At 40.3% G+C, this 18,920-nt stretch overlaps 1 protein-coding gene across 2 annotated transcripts; it reads right to left on the bottom strand.

Annotated features, from left to right (window-relative positions):
* Positions 1–397: 397 nt before the first annotated feature.
* LOC135528339 (transcription factor CP2-like) lies at positions 398–18,834 on the bottom strand. Of its 2 annotated transcripts, XM_064957345.1 has the most exons (18): positions 18,525–18,834; positions 17,851–18,084; positions 15,856–16,007; positions 10,636–10,712; positions 10,398–10,503; positions 10,069–10,175; positions 9,690–9,842; positions 9,474–9,584; positions 9,128–9,216; positions 8,870–8,918; positions 6,151–6,177; positions 4,901–4,945; positions 3,901–3,994; positions 3,624–3,714; positions 3,401–3,507; positions 2,336–2,478; positions 2,099–2,150; positions 398–1,978 (listed from the first exon to the last, which is right to left on the bottom strand). In XM_064957345.1, the coding sequence occupies exons 1-18, from the start codon at positions 18,632–18,634 to the stop codon at positions 1,941–1,943; spliced, it is 1,785 nt and encodes a 594-aa protein (XP_064813417.1). In that variant the 5' UTR covers positions 18,635–18,834; the 3' UTR covers positions 398–1,940. The 2 variants fall into 2 exon arrangements, with proteins under 2 accessions (XP_064813417.1, XP_064813418.1); XM_064957346.1 differs by lacking the exon at positions 6,151–6,177.
* Positions 18,835–18,920: the final 86 nt, after the last annotated feature.

The raw sequence follows: 18,920 nt of genomic DNA, 5'->3' as shown, positions 1-18,920 counted from the left end.
TTGAAGAATATAGGCTATTGTTAACGTCTAGATGCCACATAAGCTATGCTCAACTGTCTTTCTCCATCAGAACCAAAAATAAGCTGTTTAACACATTTGTAAATAAAGTGAATGTTAAACACTGTAGATCATTATATCATGGATGGTCAGTCCCTGTATGCAAAGCACAGTCCATGACCTTGAGAATGGTTACATTTCTCCAGCCCCATCTCTCAGCTGTTGATCAACTCCGTCATTTGTCATCGTAACATTACGTAAATCGAGCATCTGACCAAATTATGCGAGATTTAAGTTCTGGGTTAACCAAGATGACCAAATCAGTGGCGAGGAGGCTAAAACATTTTCTCAATGGTGCCCATCCAAAACGAGGCAGAGAAAAATACAAAAACGGGCAATGTATGGATAAGTAGTTTAATCGTTCTGATGACTTGGATGAGGGGCAAAGGTGGGCAACATCTAGCGTTCAGTAGAACCTTATTGAATGGGAACCAACTCTAGCTTTCCAAATGCAGCTTTGGTATACCCTAAACAACCCACTACTATATATTAATACTTGATAGTGGTAATATCCCAAAACAATGTAGACTGCTTCTCTTTAAACAAGGTAGAACAAGTCTGTTTACACATTTATAAAAACAGTCAAATTAAAACATGATTCAAAATTCACACTTTTAAACAACCATCTACTACAAAAAAAAGTTGAATTGTCTAAAACCATCTTAAATGACACTGTAAAGTGATACAGTATAACGGTATATAGGGATAGCGGGCAAGACAGACTAGTAGGTTGCTGGTGTTGCCACCTTGTGTGGTCAATAAAGAAAGTGATATCAATCAGTTTAATGAATAAGGGGGAGGCATGAACAGAACAGTATACTGACACGGTCTTGACAGTGATTAAAGACCTAGAAAAGTTGCACAGATGGACGACACAAATACTACTTGACAGATGTGGGCTTTCAGGAGCACAGCGCTCACTGGGAGAACAGAGGGGATCTCATATATGGTGCAGGTGTCCCTTTCATTTTCCATTATGATATCACATCCAGTCAAGATTTTAGGTTGAAGATATTACATTGTCCTAACTTGGATAATTCCAAATAAACAAATTCATGGGACCAGCGCCGCTGTTGGATTCCACAGGATTAGCATCGAAAACATGACCAGCGGTCAGGAATTCCAAGTAATAAAATGGCTGTAGATCATTTGAAAAACAGTTATGCTATGTGTTTGCTGAATAAATTCTCTACAATTGTTTTTATTTTTACACTTTTTGTATTGCTTCCAGTCATTTTCGTTCACATTGCTGGTCCCGTGGTCTAGAATGCTTCCGCATTTATGCAAAGAATTATGGGATATTAGAACCCTTTTGTATCTTTAACCTAGTTAAGATTTTATACCCTATCAAGAAGCTTTGTTGTCGTAGCTACTTAACCATGACCACGGTGCTCACAAAATGACTCCTTGATGTCCAGCAGCCTAGGAGGAGGAGATGGAGACCGGAGACCATACGCACTCCATCTCTTGTTGTGGATCCCTTTCCATGCAAGACTGGATTCTAAAGACAAGACAGCAAAGTCGTTGATTCTGAAGCAGTGACAGGGTGTCTTCCATTCTCTTTTTTAAACACATGAGCAACAAAGCAGGAAAATGCAACCATTTAAAAAGTGTTTTTAGCATGGGAGGAGACTGGAGAGTTGCATCGATATGGCAGCTCAAATAGTGTCACTCCTTTCAAATAAGACAATAAGGTATCGAGGATGGGCAAGGTGCTTCAGTCAGAATGTTCCCAATAGCGAGCAGCCTCTAGAGAATCGTTGAGCGAAACGATTGGGTCATCTTCAGCATGGTCCAGGTACATCAGGGGCTAAGGCTGTAGAGGGGCTGGCAGGGTTGGGTGTCAGGAGAGAGCGGGGGCTAGACAATCCCCCAGAAAGTTTTCATTTCAGGATGATGTGGTAGCCGTCGTTCGTCTCAGCTGAGGATTTAAAAAAACAGCGCCTATATCATGAAGTGTGATTTTACAAGCGTAACTACCACAGACACTTCTCCACCCTCCAATATTTGTGGTGAAAGAAAACAACTGGATGACACTCACCTTTCATTGTATCCAAAACAAAACATACTTCATCCTGGAAGTTTTGAATCATCTGTGAGAAACGAGAGATTCCGTCTTAGAGGCCAATAACGTTGTATACATTAGGACAGCCTTAAGGCAGACTGAGCCAGAGACGAAGGCTGCGTCTAAAATCAGACCCTATTGTGTAGTGCACCTCTTTTGGGAATAGAGGGCCTTTTCGGGACAACACAAAAGGTAGACTAAAGAGAGCCTTACCTCGTCACTGACCAGGACATGTATACCAGTGGGTCCCTGTTTAAAGATCTGACTGATCTGTCTGGGTGAGATGTTGAAGAGCTGAGCGATCTTCTCTGTCAGCTCAACTGCTGTCAAGTCCTCCAAGTAGATGGCATGGTACACTGCAGAAGACAACAGACGTGTACAGGAAAACATCATCAATCACTGTCTTAGCACCTTGCCCCCCAATCCATGTGTAAATATTGGACTATAAATAGTGCCTTCCTGTATTAAAACTTACACTAAAATGTTTATTCTATTCTACTGCCATTTACTTTATGTTCCTATTCTTATATTATTTCTTATTGTTGTTGCATTGTCGAGAAGGAACCTGCAAGTAAGCATTTCGTTGGATGGTGTATACCATGTGTATCCTGTACCTACCACTAATAAAACATGAAACAGTGTGGTATGCCGTAACAAACAGAGCTATCATTATGCCACATGATGCATTGCACCGCCATCAGCAAGTAGGTAAGCATGAGTTATGAATGCTTTATACACCGAGTATACAAAACATTAAGAACACCTGCTCTTTCCATTACAGACTAACCAGGTGAATCCAGGCAAAAGCTATGATCCCTTATTCATGTACACTTCAAAAATCAGTGTAGATGAAGGGGAGAAGACAGGTTAAAGAAGGATTATTAAGCCTTGAGACATGGATGTTGTATGTGTACCATTCAGAGGGTGAATGGGCAAGACAAAAGATTTAAGTGCCTTTGAACAGAGTATGGTAGGTGCCAGGCACACCAGTTTGTGTCAAGAACTGCAACACTGCTGGGTTTTTCACACTCAGTTTCCCATGTGTGTATCAAGTAAGGTCTACCCCCCCAAAGGACATCCAGCCAACTTGACAACTGTGGGAAGCATTGGAGTCAACATAGGCCAGCATCCCTGTGGAACGCTTTCGATACCTTGTAGAGTCTATGCCCCGAAGAATTGAGGCTGTTCTAAAGGCAAAGGGGGGGTGCAACTCAATATTAAGGTGTTTTTAATATTTGTTATTCTCAGAGTAGAACACACACACAGACACACCCATACCGAAAAAAGTACTGCTAGCTGCGTCTCCGTTCTCGTGTTTCTGCTGCTGTTCCCGAGCCTGCTGGGATTCCTGGCACACATACACCGTCAGCCTGGGACGTACCACCCTGCACACACACACCGAAATAAGCTGACAAACTTCTCACTTAAAAAAAAAGGTGATAAAATTCAATAGGCATTTGAATGCTGCAATATGGAAGTAGTGATAAGAAAGAAGACTAACCGTCCCTTCAACGCGTTGAAGAGCCTAATACCATCTGCCGGCCCACATATTTGAATGACATCTTCCCTGGTCAGCTTCAACAGATCAGCTCCTGGAACAAAATCAGCCTACTTTTAGACTGACTTCCACAACATGACAATGTTGAGAATATAAATTCACTGCAATAAATAAATATATAAATATAAATATATTTATATAAATAAATAAATACATATATATAAATAAATATATATATAAATATAAATAAATAAATATAAATAAATATAGACCTTCTTACCTGAGAAATTAGTGAAGAGCCGACAGAACGGTGAAAAGCGGTTTCTATGGAGCCACTGCTGTGCATCAGGTGGTGTTGCCGCGGGTAACAGGTTCTGTTTGTTCCAAAAGAGAGACACAGGTGGCGCAAACGCAATCCAAATGTTAATTTACTTCTGGTGTACACCTTTAAAAACAATCAATTCCACTGTAAGGTCAGATGTATACAGCCAGGTATGAGCAGTTTATCTGCGCTAACTCATCCCAGAACATGCTACATGGAGGTATACAGACCAATTACAATGTCAGAGTCGATTCAAATTGTGTTCTAAGAGGTTTACAGTACACACAAAAATTACCGTAGACCACGGTAGCAGTCATCCACATCTGCACGCATAAATTGTTTTGGTCTTGATTGCAAACACGCAAACATTTATGCTGGGAGCCTGGTCAGAGAAGACATGCAATGTACAAGTAACTGTCAAAATACAGGAAACGTGAGTAAATGAGGGATAGAAAGTATATTGAAAGCAGATGCTTCCACATAGGTGTGGTTCCTGAGTTAATTATGCAATTAACATCCCATCATGCTTAGGGTGATGCCCAGATGTCCATTATTTTGGCTACCATGTCTAGAAGAGATCTCACTTTGAAAGAGGGGTCGCAAAGGAACATAAGGGGTTTAAAGGGTGTGTGTGTGCGCGCGCGCGCATCTCATTCACCAGATCTCAACCCAATTGAACACTTATGAGAGATTCAGGAGCGGCGCCCAAAACAGCGTTTTCCACCACCATCAACGAAACACCACATGATGAAATTTTCCTCCAATAGAGTTCCAGACACTTGTAGAAACTATGCCAAACTGCATTGAAGCTGTTCTGGCTTGTGGTGGCCTAACAGCCTATTCAGACACGATGTTCGCATTTCCTTCATTTTGACAGTTACCTGTATCTCACTTTTGCTTTGAAAGCCAAAATAAAACGACGTTCAAAATAGAAACCATCAAATAAATTAATATATACCTGATGGATGCTTTCCCCGTCTCTTGTAAGTAGATGGGATGGCAACTGTAAAGCAGAATGTCTCAATTTTAAAATTATTCGTCATATTTCAAAACCTCCCTAATCCCCCAAAAACTTTGCTCATGTATTTCTGTCTAAAAATGGGGGTAAACCACAAGAAGTGATATTTTGACAGTGAAAACAGCAATGGTGCCAAAATAGTGTATTCAGAAAGTATTCAGACCCCTTAAGTTTTATGTTACAGCTTTACTCTAAAAAGAAAATTCATACACAATATCCCATAACGACAAAGCGAAAAACTGGTTTTTAGAAATGTTTGCAAATTTAAAAGCACAACTGAAATACCTTATTTACATAGACTACCAGTCAAAATTTGACACACCTCATTCCAGGGTTTCTTTAGTTGTACTATTTTCTATATTATAGAATAATGAATACATCAAAACTATGAAATAACATATGGAATCATGTAGTAACCAAAAACAAAGTGTAAAACAAATCAAAATATATTTTATATTTGAGATTCTTCAAAGTAGCCACCCTTTGACTTGACAGCTTTGCACACTCTTGGCATTCTCTCAACCAGCTTCACCTGGAATGCTTTACCAACAGTCTTGAAGGAGTTCCCACATAGTGTGTAGATTGTTGGGGGATTTTTTTGTATTTTAACAAGGCTGTAACGTAACAAAATGTGGAAAAAGTGAAGGGGTCTGAATACTTTCCAAATGCACTTTACATCCTATTGCTATATACACACACTCGGCGCAGCATTTATTTCAAAACTAGTTTGAAATGCAATGGTTACATGACTATTACATACATCATGTAGAAGCATTGTAATAAATGCTGGAACAAGTATTGGGAGTATTACAGCAGGCTGGTTCCAGATCTGTTTGTGCTCTGGCCAACTCTATTGCCAATGAATGGCATGACAATGAGTGACAAGGAGGTTACATGATGGCACAAACAGACTGGCACTCAGGCGTTCGACAAAACTGCATTTTTTTTTCTTCATGTAAAAAATTCAAGCAGGAGTTAAGGCAGATGTTGCTGCCTACAAATGACTACGAACTACCCAAAACAACTGGATACATACTTATTATCAGACGGCAAGTAATAGGGTTAATAAGTGCAATCAATCGTTTAAAGATAGAATGTGCAATATTCACTGATATGTTGGGAGTCGATCTAAACCGTGAAGTCTGATTTAAGATGCAGAGTCAGACATTTAGAAAATGTTGGAAACTTACAATTGTATCAGTCAGACAGCTTTCAATCTATATTGGATAATAATGCAGGAGAAAGAAGGGAGAAAAGGTGTACACACCCTTTATAAAACTGAACTGAAAAGGTGCACGGACATGGCTATCTAGGCTCATTTCAAGGTCTGTTTCCATCCATCAACCACATTAAATCATTGGGGATGCACGTGATACAACAGATACTTTATGGAGGACAGTCTACTACAGTAGTTAAACTGTTGCTTTGATGGACCCAAAAACAAAGGGCATGTTCTACCCATATATTAATAACCGACTTGGTTCTATGTATGCATTAATGGGAAAACAGAGGGAGTCACAAGAGAAGAAAAATTCAATATAAGCACTGCACTAATTCAATGTTCGCACAAATTAATAAAAGTGGTGAAAGCAAAGGGACGTATCCACGTTTATTTTATTTTTTCCATTACATTTCTAATTCTGCAGGTTGTTATAAAATTTGTCAGGTATTCTAAACCAAATCTGAGATTTATCAATGCATAGCCTTTGCTTTTCCCAACTGTTGCATATCATTTCCAGACAGAAAACCATTTCAGCAAAGTACAAAACAGTTTTGTCATATTTATTATTTTGGTAAATATGTTCGACTACATGCAAATGTGATCAATGGAGATTGGGTAAAAAAAAAACTGACATCTATCATGTGAAAACAAGATGTCAAGTCGTGCTGCTTTGAAAATAAAATAACGTACTGATTGCAAAGTTACATAGCCAGTCTCCTCAGCCGTTATTCTTACACTTCAGTTTAAATAGCCCACTACCAACAATTTCCTACAATATTTCACTGGTGCTGCTGCCAAAAGCAAAAGGCAAAATGTGAACTTAAAGCATGACCACAATGTGCCAACTTCAGTTATGTGAAAAAAGCTGGCCTTTAAACATGTACAGTGAGGCAAAAAAGTAGTCAGTCAGCCACCAATTGTGCATGTTCTCCCACTTAAAAAGATGAGGCCTGTAATTTTCATCATAGGTACACTTCAACTATGACAGACAAAACGAGAAAAAAAATCCAGAAAATCACATTGCAGGATTTTTAATAAATTTGCAAATTATGGTGGAAAATAAGTATTTGTTCAATAACAAAAGTTTCTCAATACTTTGTTATATACCCTTTGTTGGCAATGACAGAGGTCAAACGTTTTCTGTAAGTCTTCACAAGGTTGTCACACACTGTTGCTGGTATTTTGGCCCATTCCTCCATGCAGATCTCCTCTAGAGCAGTGATGTTTTGGGGCTGTTGCTGGGCAACACAGACTTTCAACTCCCTCCAAAGATTTTCTATGGGGTTGAGATCTGGAGACTGGCTCGGCCACTCCAGGACCTTGAAATGCTTCTTACGAAGCCACTCCTTCGTTGCCCGGGCGGTGTGTTTGGGATCATTGTCATGCTGAAAGACCCAGCCACGTTTCATCTTCAATGCCCTTGCTGATGGAAGGAGGTTTTCACTCAAAATATCACGATACATGGCCCCATTCATTCTTTCCTTTGCACGGATCAGCCGTCCTGGTCCCTTTGCAGAAAAACAGCCCCAAAGCATGTTGTTTCCACCCCCATGCTTCACAGTAGGTATGGTGTTCTTTGGATGCAACTCAGCATTCTTTGTCCTCCAAACACGACGAGTTGAGTTTACCAAAAAGTTCTATTTTGGTTTCATCTAACCATATGACATTCTCCCAATCTTCTTCTGGATCATCCAAATGCTCTCTAGCAAACTTCAGACAGGCCTGGACATGTACTGGCTTAAGCAGGGGGACACGTCTGGCACTGCGGGATTTGAGTCCCTGGCGGCGTAGTGTGTTACTGATGGTAGAGGCATTGTTACTTTGGTCCCAGCTCTCTGCAGGTCATCACTAGGTCCCCCCGTGTGGTTCTGGGATTTTTGCTCACTGTTCTTGTGATCATTTTGACCCCACAGGGTGAGATCTTGCGTGGAGCCCCAGATCGAGGGAGATTATCAGTGGTCTTGTATGTTTCTTCCATTTCCCACAGTTGATTTCTTCAAACCAAGCTGCTTACCTATTGCAGATTCAGTCTTCCCAGCCTGGTGCAGGTCTACAATTTTGTTTCTGGTGTCCTTTGACAGCTCTTTGGTCTTGGCCATAGTGGATTTTGGAGTGTGACTGTTTGAGGTTGTGGACAGGTGTCTTTTATACTGATAACAAGTTCAAACAGGTGCCATTGATACAGGTAACAGGTGGAGGACAGAGGAGCCTCTTAAAGAAGAAGTTACAGGTCTGTGAGAGCCAGAAATCTTGCTTGTTTGTAGGTGACCAAATACTTAATACCATAATTTGCAAATAAATTCATTAAAAATCTTACAATGTGATTTTGCCCAGCAACAGCCCCAAAACATCACTGCTCTAGAGGATATCTGCATGGAGGAATGGGCCAAAATACCAGCAACAGTTATTTTCCACCATAATTTGCAAATAAATTTATTAAAAATCCTGCAATGTGATTTTCTGGATTTTTTTCTCTCATTTTGTCTGTCATTGTTGAAGTGTACCTATGATGAAAATTACAGGCCTCTCATCTTTTTAAGTGGGAGAACTTGCACAATTGGTGGCTGACTAAATACTTTTTTGCCCCGCTGTAGATGTGGGGGTTGGTGACATGGGAAGGGATGGTGCAGGAGACTGACCCAGAGGTGGGTTTTGGACACACAAAGGGAAGGGACACAGGTACTTACATCTGCTACCTGAACAACTAGCTCTGGCTGGTGACTGGGGGATCCATTGCTGGAGGGACAGAGAAAAGGAACATGAAAAGGTTGAGATGTACATTCTGGGAATAGAAAGAAAATAGACAGACATCCCCAAAGAACAGAGGTATTAGACATTACATCCCCATATAATCTTTTATAAATGTACATATAAAACAAAATAAACCATTTGTAACAAAACAGTGTGGTTCAGTGCAGGCTGAATGTTTATGTCCTGATGCCTACCCCTCTGCCACTGGAAAACTGTTGTGTGAGCTGTTGAAGCCAGGCGATGGAGAGTTATTTACATAGGTGACCTCTGGCCAGGGAGAGCACTGCAAGAGAACATTTCTATTATTATTCTAGTAGGGAGGGACCTAGGCTCTTTACATAATCCAGCATTCCAGATGCAAGTTATTACTTCATGAAGAAATCCTGTGTACATAATTTCTATGTATTATAATATTACTGAGACAAGTAATTAAAAGGATGCATCATTTTGCTCATGTTTCTTCATTCTGACTGCTACCACATATTCCTCTCATATCCAACATTTTCCTCCATCCCATTTACTCAACACACTGACTCTAACCTCTGTTAGGATGGTGGTTTCATACGAGGGCTGGTATTTCTCCTTCTCCTGAGGAGCCCTCTTTTCCATCTTCTCTCTGTCGGTCTTCTGCTTCCTGTCTGCACCTTTAGGCTGCCACAGGTGAGGTAAAGTTGTTTATAATGGACAGTACCGTGATCAGGATCAAATGACATTTTATGGCAACAGTAAATGTCTTTGGTCAGACTTTCTTCTCACCTTGAAGACTTTGACCTGACAGCTGGCAGAATGCAAGTGCTCTGTATAGTCTTCGCCATCATTCTCTTTGAAAGTGTCGATCTGGATGCGGAAAGGCACGCCCTTCTCTCCCCCGTGCTTCCGCATAGTGAACTCTGTGCTGATGCAGTGAACCTAAAACAAGGAATCGGCATGCCTATTTGAAAACTGAAGGATTTTGCTAAAGTTGTCATATTAGGACAAAACTATTAGTTTTATTCAGTACAAACATGGTGAGAGCTCTATTTGGCTTGAAAACCCATCTGTTTCCACTCCATTCAGATAGCCTTGGACTGACGTTAGAAGATAAGCTACGACCAGCATTATGAAAACAACCATGTGGTTGTGTTTATCCTGCTACCTGGATAAAAACTGAGGTTCTTTTTGAAGGGTCCCACAGGAACTCCACAGTGTTAAGTTGAGTAGGGTTAGCCCTGGGGTCGACCATGCCAACTGACATGGGGATATCTACAATGGAGCAACACGAGACAAGTTATCAGAAGGATTGTGTGAGCACTCAGTCTTTATGTTATGCAGCCTGTTGTCAACCATCATTTATTTCACTGAAGAAACAACTCTGTGTTATTTGAAACCATGTCAGTGCCACAGCAGCTAAAGTCTTAAAAGCAGCACCCTCCTATCCTTCTTCACCCAGAGTAGGCCACCACCCATGACGGACAGACAGTTTACCCAGGTCAAGGATGCGGTCTCCAGGCCTGTTCCAGCGCCAGCCCTCCAGCTGCTGGTGCTCTGTGTACTGAAGACGCCGGTCATGGAAGACCACGCGGATGATGCTCTGGGGGCACACAGAAAACGTCACTGAGGAACTAGGAAGAACCTACATGACTGATAGACCACATGGGACATTCTCATTGGAACAGACCCATGCAATCACTTACTCACGACTCAGGGTTCTTGTTCATCATACCTTCACCATTTTGCCAGAGATTTCTGGGAGTTCACCCAATTTCCGATTGTCAAGCATTCGAGTTTCATAAGACTGTCCTGAAATCGAAACAGAATCGTTAGATAGATGTAACACACACAGTGCCTTCAGAAAGTATTCACACCCCTTGAAATCCCACATTTTGTTGTATTACAGCATAAAATGGATTCAATTGAGATTTTTTTTGTCACATCAATGTCAAAGTAGAATTATGTTTCGACATTTTTACAAATTAATTAAAGTGAAAATCTGAAATGTCCTGAGTCAATAAGTATTCGGCCCCTTTGTTATGGCAAGCCTAAATAAGTTCCGGAGTAAAAATGTGCCTAACAAGTCACATAAGTTGCATTGACTCACTCTGTGTGCAATAAGTGTTTAACAGGATTTTTTTCATGACTACCTCATCTCTGTACCCCATACATACAGATAATTGTAAGGTCTCTCAGTGAATTTCAAACACAGATTCAACTACAAAGACCAGGGAGATTTTCCAATGCCTCGCAAAGGGCACCTATTGGTAAAAAAAAGGAAAAAAGCAGACATTGAATATCCCTTTGAGCATGGTGAAGTTACACCATCCAAAGTGTATCGACATACCCAGTAACTACAAGGACACAGGCGTCCTTCCTAACCTCGGTCCCAGAGAGGAAGGAAACCGTGCAGGGATTTCACCATGAGACCAATGAGGCCTTTGGAGTAGTTACAGGGTTTTAATGGCTGTGATAGGAGAAAACTGAGGATGGATCAACATTGTAGTTACTCAACAATACTAATCAAATGACAGAGTGAAAATTAGACTGTACAGAATAAAAACATATTTGCAAGAAGGCCCAAAAGTAAAACTGCAAACCATGTCAAAATGAACTTTATGTCCTGAGAATCCAACATATCACCGAGTACCACTGTTTATATTTTCAAGCATGTGGCTGCATCATGTTATGGGTATGCTTGTCATCAGCAAGGACTAGGGACTTTTTTAGGATAAAAATAAACAAAATAGAGCTAAGCACAGGGAAAATCCTAGAGGAAAACCTAGCTGACTGCTTTCCAACACACTGGGAGACAAATTCACCTTTCAGCAGAACAATAACCTAAAACACATGGTAAATATACATGGGTTTCTTACGAGCAAAAATGTAATGTTCCTGAGTAGGCTAGTTACAGTTTTGATTTAAATTGGCTTGAAAATCTAAATGGCAAGACTTGAAAATGGCTGTCAAGCAATGATTGACAACCAACTTCACAGAGATTGAAGAATTTTTTAAAGAATAAAATGTGCAAATATTGTACAATGCAGGTGTGCAAAGCTCTAAGCGACTTCCCCACAAAGACTACCAGCTGTAATCGCTGCCATAGGTGATTATAATATGTATTGACTTAAGGGGTGTGAACACTTACGTAAATGTGATATTTCTGTATATAAGTTTCAATAAATTTGCTAACATTTCTAAAAACATGTACTCACTTTGGCATTATGGGGTATTGTGTGTGTAGATGGGTTAGAAAACAATACATTCAATACATTCTGTATTCAGGCTGTTACAACAAAATGTAGAATAAGTCAAGGGATATGAAAACTAAGCGCACTGAGTGTATGTGTAAGAAAGAGATATTTATATAAAAACACAAAGTCCATATTATTATTTATTTAGGCTGCAATTTCTGAGCCTGGTAACTCTAATGAACTTCTATGCATCATGCATCAGTGGTAATTCTGGCACTTCCTTTCCTGTGGAGGTCCTAATGAGAGCCAGTTTCATCATAGCGCTTGATGGTTCTTGCAACTTCACTTGAAGAAAATTTGTGAAATTTTACACAGACTGACCATGTCTTAAAGCAGGGGTGTCAAAGTCAAATGGACGGAGGGCCAAATAAAAAATTTAGCTACAAGCCGAGGGCCGGACTGTTCGAATGTTCATTGAAAATTTTTTAAATGACGCATATAGTCTAGTGAACCTAATTGAACCTACTGAAAACCTAACAAATATATTCCAATATGATCAGATAAATAAAGCAATATTTTCTTATGGCTCTGTCAGTAATCTTTAATTTTCAACAGACACAAAAGACAAATTTCCTTTATATAAAAATCCCCATAACATGAACATTAAATGAAAGAAACCGGTATTCAAGGCACCATCAGTAGCCTATATTTTCTATTTTAGCAAAAGTGGGCTAAATTTACTTCAAAGAAAAAAACAATAATAGCAATTTTCTATCATCCACTCAACTGAAATATTTTTAAAATATAATTGGATTGAAATACAATAAAATAAAGTGCAAAAATCTATTAATCAAAAACAACACTTTGTTTAAGGAGAAGTAACATGCAGTGAAAACAAATATTAAACTTTAACTTTTAAACTTGAACTGAGTAAAAACTCTAAATATGTGATTGCACAGTAATGTTCACTTGTTTGAGGTTGAGGGTGATACTTGGTGGTGTCCCATCTTTTCCACAAGTTCATCAATGTTCGGGGTAACTCCTCTGTCACGCTTAGGCTGGAGTCCACTCCGCGGATGAAAATTGACAACTGGGCAATGTCAGAAATGTCGGTGCTCTCATCCACAGCCAAGGAATATGCAATGAAATCTTTTCCCTTTTTCACAAGCTGCTCTTTTAGATTGATGGACAACTGGTCTACTCTCTCGGCAATGGTGTTTCTGCTCAGACTCACATTTAAAAAGAGTTGCCTTTTTCTGGGCAAACTTCGTCACAAACTTTAATCATGCAGTTTTTGATGAAATCCCCCTCCGTAAATGGCCGGGCTGATTTAGCGATCTCTTCTGCCAAAATAAAACTGGCCTTGACAGCAGCCTGGCCTTGTGATTTGGCTTTTTTGAACAGAGCCTGTCGAGATTTGAGGCCTCGTTTTAATTCCTCTGCCTTTTGTAGCCTTTGTTCCATGTCCATATTCTTGTTTTTGTCCGCGTGTTTCGTTTCATAATGTCGTCTCAGATTATACTCTTTCAGTACCGCCACACTTTCTCCACACAGAAGACACACAGGTTTTCCAGCTACCTCCGTGAACATATACTCCGACTCCCACCTTGTTTGAAACCCCGGTTCTCAGTGTCCACCTTCCGTTTTGCCATTTTTGATGGGTATCTGAAAGTTAATTTTACTGTGATGCTGACGACTGCTGTGCCAATAAATATTGAAATGAAGCAGCCTACTGCTCGGTGCGTCACCGTTGCATTGTGGGAAATGTAGTATTGGTGCGTGTAAAAGATCTGCGGGCTGCCGGCTTGCTGCGGTCTGCGGGCCGGTTCTAATAATAAATCAAGATCATCCCAGGGGCCGTAAAAAACCTTCTCGCGGGCCGGATGTGGCCCGCGGGCCTTGACTCTGACATATGTGTCTTAAAGTAATGATGGAATGTCATTTCTCTTTGCTCAGTTGAGCTGTTCTTGCCATAATATGGACTTGGTCTCTTACCAAGTAGGACTATCTTCTGAATACCCTCCCTACCTTGTCACAAGACAACTGATTAGCCCAAACGCATTAAGAAGGAAAGAAATGTCACAAATTAACAAGGCACACCTGTTAATTGAAATGTATTGCAGGTGACAACCTCGTGGAGCTAGTTGGGATAATGCCAAGAGTGTGCAACGCTGTCATCAAGGCAAAGGGTGGATACTTCGAAGAATCTCAAATATATTTTGATTTGTTTAACCTTTTTTTTGTAGAAAATAGTAAATAATAAAGAAAAACCATTGAATGAGTAGGTGTGTCCAAACTTTGACTGGTACTGTATATATAGTGCATTCAGAAAGTATTCAGATCCCTTGACTTTTTCCACATTTTGTTAAGTTACAGCTATAGTCTAAAATGGATTACAACAAGAAAAATCCTCATCAATCTACCCCATAATGACCAAATGAAAACAGGATTTTAGAAATGTTTGCAAATGTGTTAAATGTACAACAGAAATACCTTATTTACATAAGCATTCTGGCTCTTTTCTATGAGACTTGAAATTGAGTTCAGGTACATCCCGTTTCAATTGATCATCCTTGAGATGTTTCTACAACTTGGAGTCTGTAGTAAATTCAACTGATTGGACATGATTTGGAAAGGCACACCTGTCTATATAAAGTTCCTCAGTTGACAATGCACGTCAGAGCAAAAACCAAGCCATGAGGTCAAAAGGAATTGTCTGTAGAGTACCGAGACAAGATTGTGTCGAGGCACAGATTTGGGGAAGGGTACCAACAAATTCCTGCAGCATTGAAGGTCCCCAAGAAAGCAGCGGCCTCCATCATTCTTAAATGTAAGGGGTATGGAACCACCAAGACTCTTCCTAGAGCTGGACGCCCGGGCCAAACTGAGCAATCGGGGGAGAAGGGTCTTTTGCCTTGGTCAGGGAGGTAACCAAGAACCCAATGGTCACTGACAGAGCTCTAGAGTTCCTCTGTGGAGATGGGAGTACCTTCCTGAAGGACAACCATCTCTGCAGCACTCCACCAATCAAGCCTTTATGGTAGAGTGGCTACACAGAAGCCACTCCTCAGTAAAAGGCATATGACAGCCTTCTTGGAGTTTGCCAAAAGACATTTAAAGACTCTCAGACCATGAGATACAAGATTCTCTGGTCTGATGAAACCAAGATTTAACTATTAGGCCTGAATGCCAAGTGACACTTCCAGAAGAAACCTGGCACCATCCTTATGGTGAAGCATGGTGGTGGCAGCATCGGGGCAAGTCTCTGAATGTCGGCCTCCCAAGTGGCGCAGTGGTCTAGACACTACCTCGCAGTGCTAGCTGTGCCACTAGAGATCCTGGTTTGAGTCCAGGCTATGTCGCAGCCGGGAGAACCATGGGGCGGTGCACACTTGGCCCAGCGTCATCCGGGTTAGGGGAGGGTTTGGCCGGCATGGATGTCCTTGTCCCATCGCACTTTAGCAACTCCTGGGGCGGACCGGGCAAAAACTTTTGCAACATTTGCAAAAACTTATAAAAACCTGTTTTTGCTTTTTCATTGTGGGGTACTGTATGTAGATTGATGTGGAAAGAAAACAGTTTAAATCCATTTTAAAATGAGGCTGTAAAGTAACAAAATGTGGAAAAAGGCAAGGGGTCTGAGTACTTTACAAATGCACTGTGTATGTATGCACACACACACAAAATCTGTCTATTTCTTTTAAATTGGCATCAAATTCAAAAGAAAAGCATGTAATGTAAAACAGACAGATGCTAACCTTGGTTGAGGTAGGTAAGTGTTTCATCGTGCAGTTTGATAGCAGGCGAGGTAGCTGCACACAGAACATACTGGAAAGGAAGAATCTTGTTCTCACTGTCAGGCGGCAGGTTAGACTCCTCCTGCTTAAAGATGGGGAGGGCCAGCACGTCGCTGGAGAAAGAACCACAAGACAACATGGTCAATGAACTGGCAAGCCAAGGTCTTTTACAAGCACATGACATTGGCATAGTATCAAGAACTGTCTGAAACAACAACTCAACAGAACTTGTACCTCCAGAAAATGAGGCAGACTGAAAAGGTAAGCTCAACTCAACTCTTAAAAAAGTTTTCCAAATTAAAAACGTCAGGAACTTCTGTTACCCACCCAATAAATGTAAATTAAATGAATATCACTAGAAGCCACTGGAAAAGAACAAGTGATTTATAACACACTTTCTTCACAGTTCATTAGTTACGATAGTAAAAACTTGTGCAATCAACTACCTTGGTATGCAGCCTGGGTATCTCATCCTCCCTCTCAACATAAGAATTATACTGACAATGAGGCACTTTAGTATCATGTAACAGAACACTTACAATACTAACAAAAGAGCAGTCTGAAAGAGAGGGATGTATCCCTTACACACAAACTGTTCCTGACACAGTAAAAATCCCAATTCTGACAGATTAAGGCCTTCTCTTTTCTGGCATAAGAACAATCCTCCAGAGAGTACTGGTGGAAGGTTAGGCCTATGCTAGCCCAATACTGGACTAAAGGAGCCCAACATTACACAAGGACCTTACATGTTCTGTTCAGAGGCAACTTGGCTCTGGCAGCCAAATGCTCCATCTAAACGTGTACCGAAGCTCAAGTGCAGTACGGTTCTAGAAACACGTAAAAATATATATTTAACTAGGTAAGTCAGTTAAGAACAAATTCTTATTTACAATGACAGCCTACCCCGGTCAAACCTGGACAACGCTTGGCAAATTGTGCGACGCCCCTTTGGGACTCCCAATCATGGCCAGGTGTGATACAGCCTGGATTCGAACCAGGGACTGTAGTGCCTTAGAGCGCTGTGCCACTCGGGAGTGCAACATGAAGCCCTTTACTTTCATAACACATAAAAATTATTTATACTTACTGTACACTGTTTTAACCAGTTTAAACACTGTTACCGACAGTATGTTCCAGTGACAACATGTTCGTGGTGTCTAATTTCTGTTTACACAAAGGTGTGTTTTATTTATTATTATTCTCATTTCTCCCTGATATGAAAAATACATTCCTTATGTTTCCAAAACAGTCCCGCAAGCAATGCGTGTTAACGTTTAGAGCAAGCGTTGGAGCTCTTAATAAAACTGCCCCAGCCAGAAGATACTATGTAGTTAGCGTCTATGAATGGGCTAACTTGTGAATTACCGGCAAAAATCACTATAAAATGGGTGTGTGATGTGTTTAACAAAACACACACAAAAAAACTATATTTGACATACACACCACCGAAGACTTAAGTATTTTGAGAAGCTGTCCTATCCACCAACATAAATAGTAAGCAAACAGTAAACTATAGCTTGGGAGAGACAATTTAGCAACATTGAGAATAGGATACATTCTAAATTCATTCCATTCTAGAAAGGAATATACTGAAAGTAAACAGTAGCCAGATTTAGAAGGCCGTTTCCACTTGAGGTATGCGTTCCATAACAAACTACTTTACAGCTTCACTATTCATAGGTCCTTTGGCCAACTCTCTCTCTGAACTGAAAACACACACTCCTAACATTTAAAGCAGCACCACCCGACACCATGCAAAAGGACAAATTACTAGAGAGCGACAGCCACCGACTCATTATAGGCTAACTGATACAGATGATAGGGCCTACTCTTGAATAGGTAAATATTTCTAGTATCTTTTTTTTCACTGACCGATACTGATTTTCTATGTAAAAGTACAAAGTACTATGTCTTGACATATTAACATTTCAATAGACTTCCAATTATGATTCATACCTCATACTGTACGCCCCAGCTCCAAGCTCCTGTCCAATGCCAGAGAGACTGGCATCAAAGTCTTGGACCAGACCTGATTCAATCACCTCATCAGTGAGTGGCAGTTTCAGAGCCCAAGCCATGACGACGCGTGGATCTGATTGCAGTCGAACTTGTCTCAAATTCTCGATCCCTGGCCACAAAATTCCAAACTGCAAATTTCTTACAGCCTGGTAGATGTCTTTTGCTACCAAACTGGAAGAGAAATGCCATGAAACATACACAGTTCAGTACCAGTGTAAAGATTATTGGTTTAATATAGGCCTAGCAAACGAATTGACAAGACATTCCAGATTGTATGGACCAAAAAATGTAATCACACAGCTGTCAGGTATTGCAGTATCCCACAAAGATATTTAAGCTAGAATGACTGGTAAGTTAAATGCTGTGTGTAGTAACTAGCGAATGTACAAAATGAAACGCTTTGCTATATGGCATAATGTTACTATGCTAACGTTAACTACTTGCTAACTCAGTAAAGTAAACTAACGTTACCTGGCGAACTTGAATGATTGTGGATGAATGTTTTACCGTTACCTTGCTAACGTTACAACTCAACCTGGTTTTGTCGTGTTAATATGAAGTTAAATTATGATAGCACTTCTAGCTAGTACGTAAATAACTATCGAACTTACCTTTGAAACCAAGTAAATTGACTAGCTAACCCTGCGACCATTGCATGCCATGTTGCTCCCTCGTTCTCTCCATATTGAGATAACCAACGTAAGCTAACTATCTCCAACATGCGCTACTGCTCTTCAGGGAAACAGCGATGTGAACACTGATTATTTGAATATAACGAGAACTAATTGAGTTGTATATGGTAGTTAATTAAATCTGCATTAATCGCTATACAAACCTAATAAAAAGTTTGTTTATTTACTCGGCTAGAAAGGTTATTCTTCTTCTGTGATATCATGGCGATCCGTAAGCAAACGTTTAAGGTGCATGCCGCCACCTACTGTGCTGGTCTGACTAATTCTATACTACTAAGATTTTTTTTAAATAATAAATAAATAATACAAAATATA

The sequence above is a fragment of the Oncorhynchus masou genome, chromosome 33 (genome assembly GCF_036934945.1).
Source record: "Oncorhynchus masou masou isolate Uvic2021 chromosome 33, UVic_Omas_1.1, whole genome shotgun sequence".
In the NCBI taxonomy this organism is placed as follows: domain Eukaryota; kingdom Metazoa; phylum Chordata; class Actinopteri; order Salmoniformes; family Salmonidae; genus Oncorhynchus; species Oncorhynchus masou.
Note: the sequence above shows the minus strand (reverse complement) of the source record. Positions and strands in the feature narration are given on the sequence as shown.

What these genes read in the sequence shown, in the direction of transcription:
- LOC135528339 (XM_064957345.1), bottom strand. Translation starts at nt 18,634, where the DNA reads ATGTTGGAGATAGTTAGCTTACGTTGGTTATCTCAATATGGAGAGAAC. An exon ending in CAATTTACTTGGTTTCAAAG is followed by an intron (nt 18,085 to 18,524) that starts GTAAGTTCGATA and finishes TTTCTCTTCCAG; the next exon opens with TTTGGTAGCAAAAGACATCT. An exon ending in ATGTCCTGGTCAGTGACGAG is followed by an intron (nt 2,151 to 2,335) that starts GTAAGGCTCTCT and finishes CGTTTCTCACAG; the next exon opens with ATGATTCAAAACTTCCAGGA.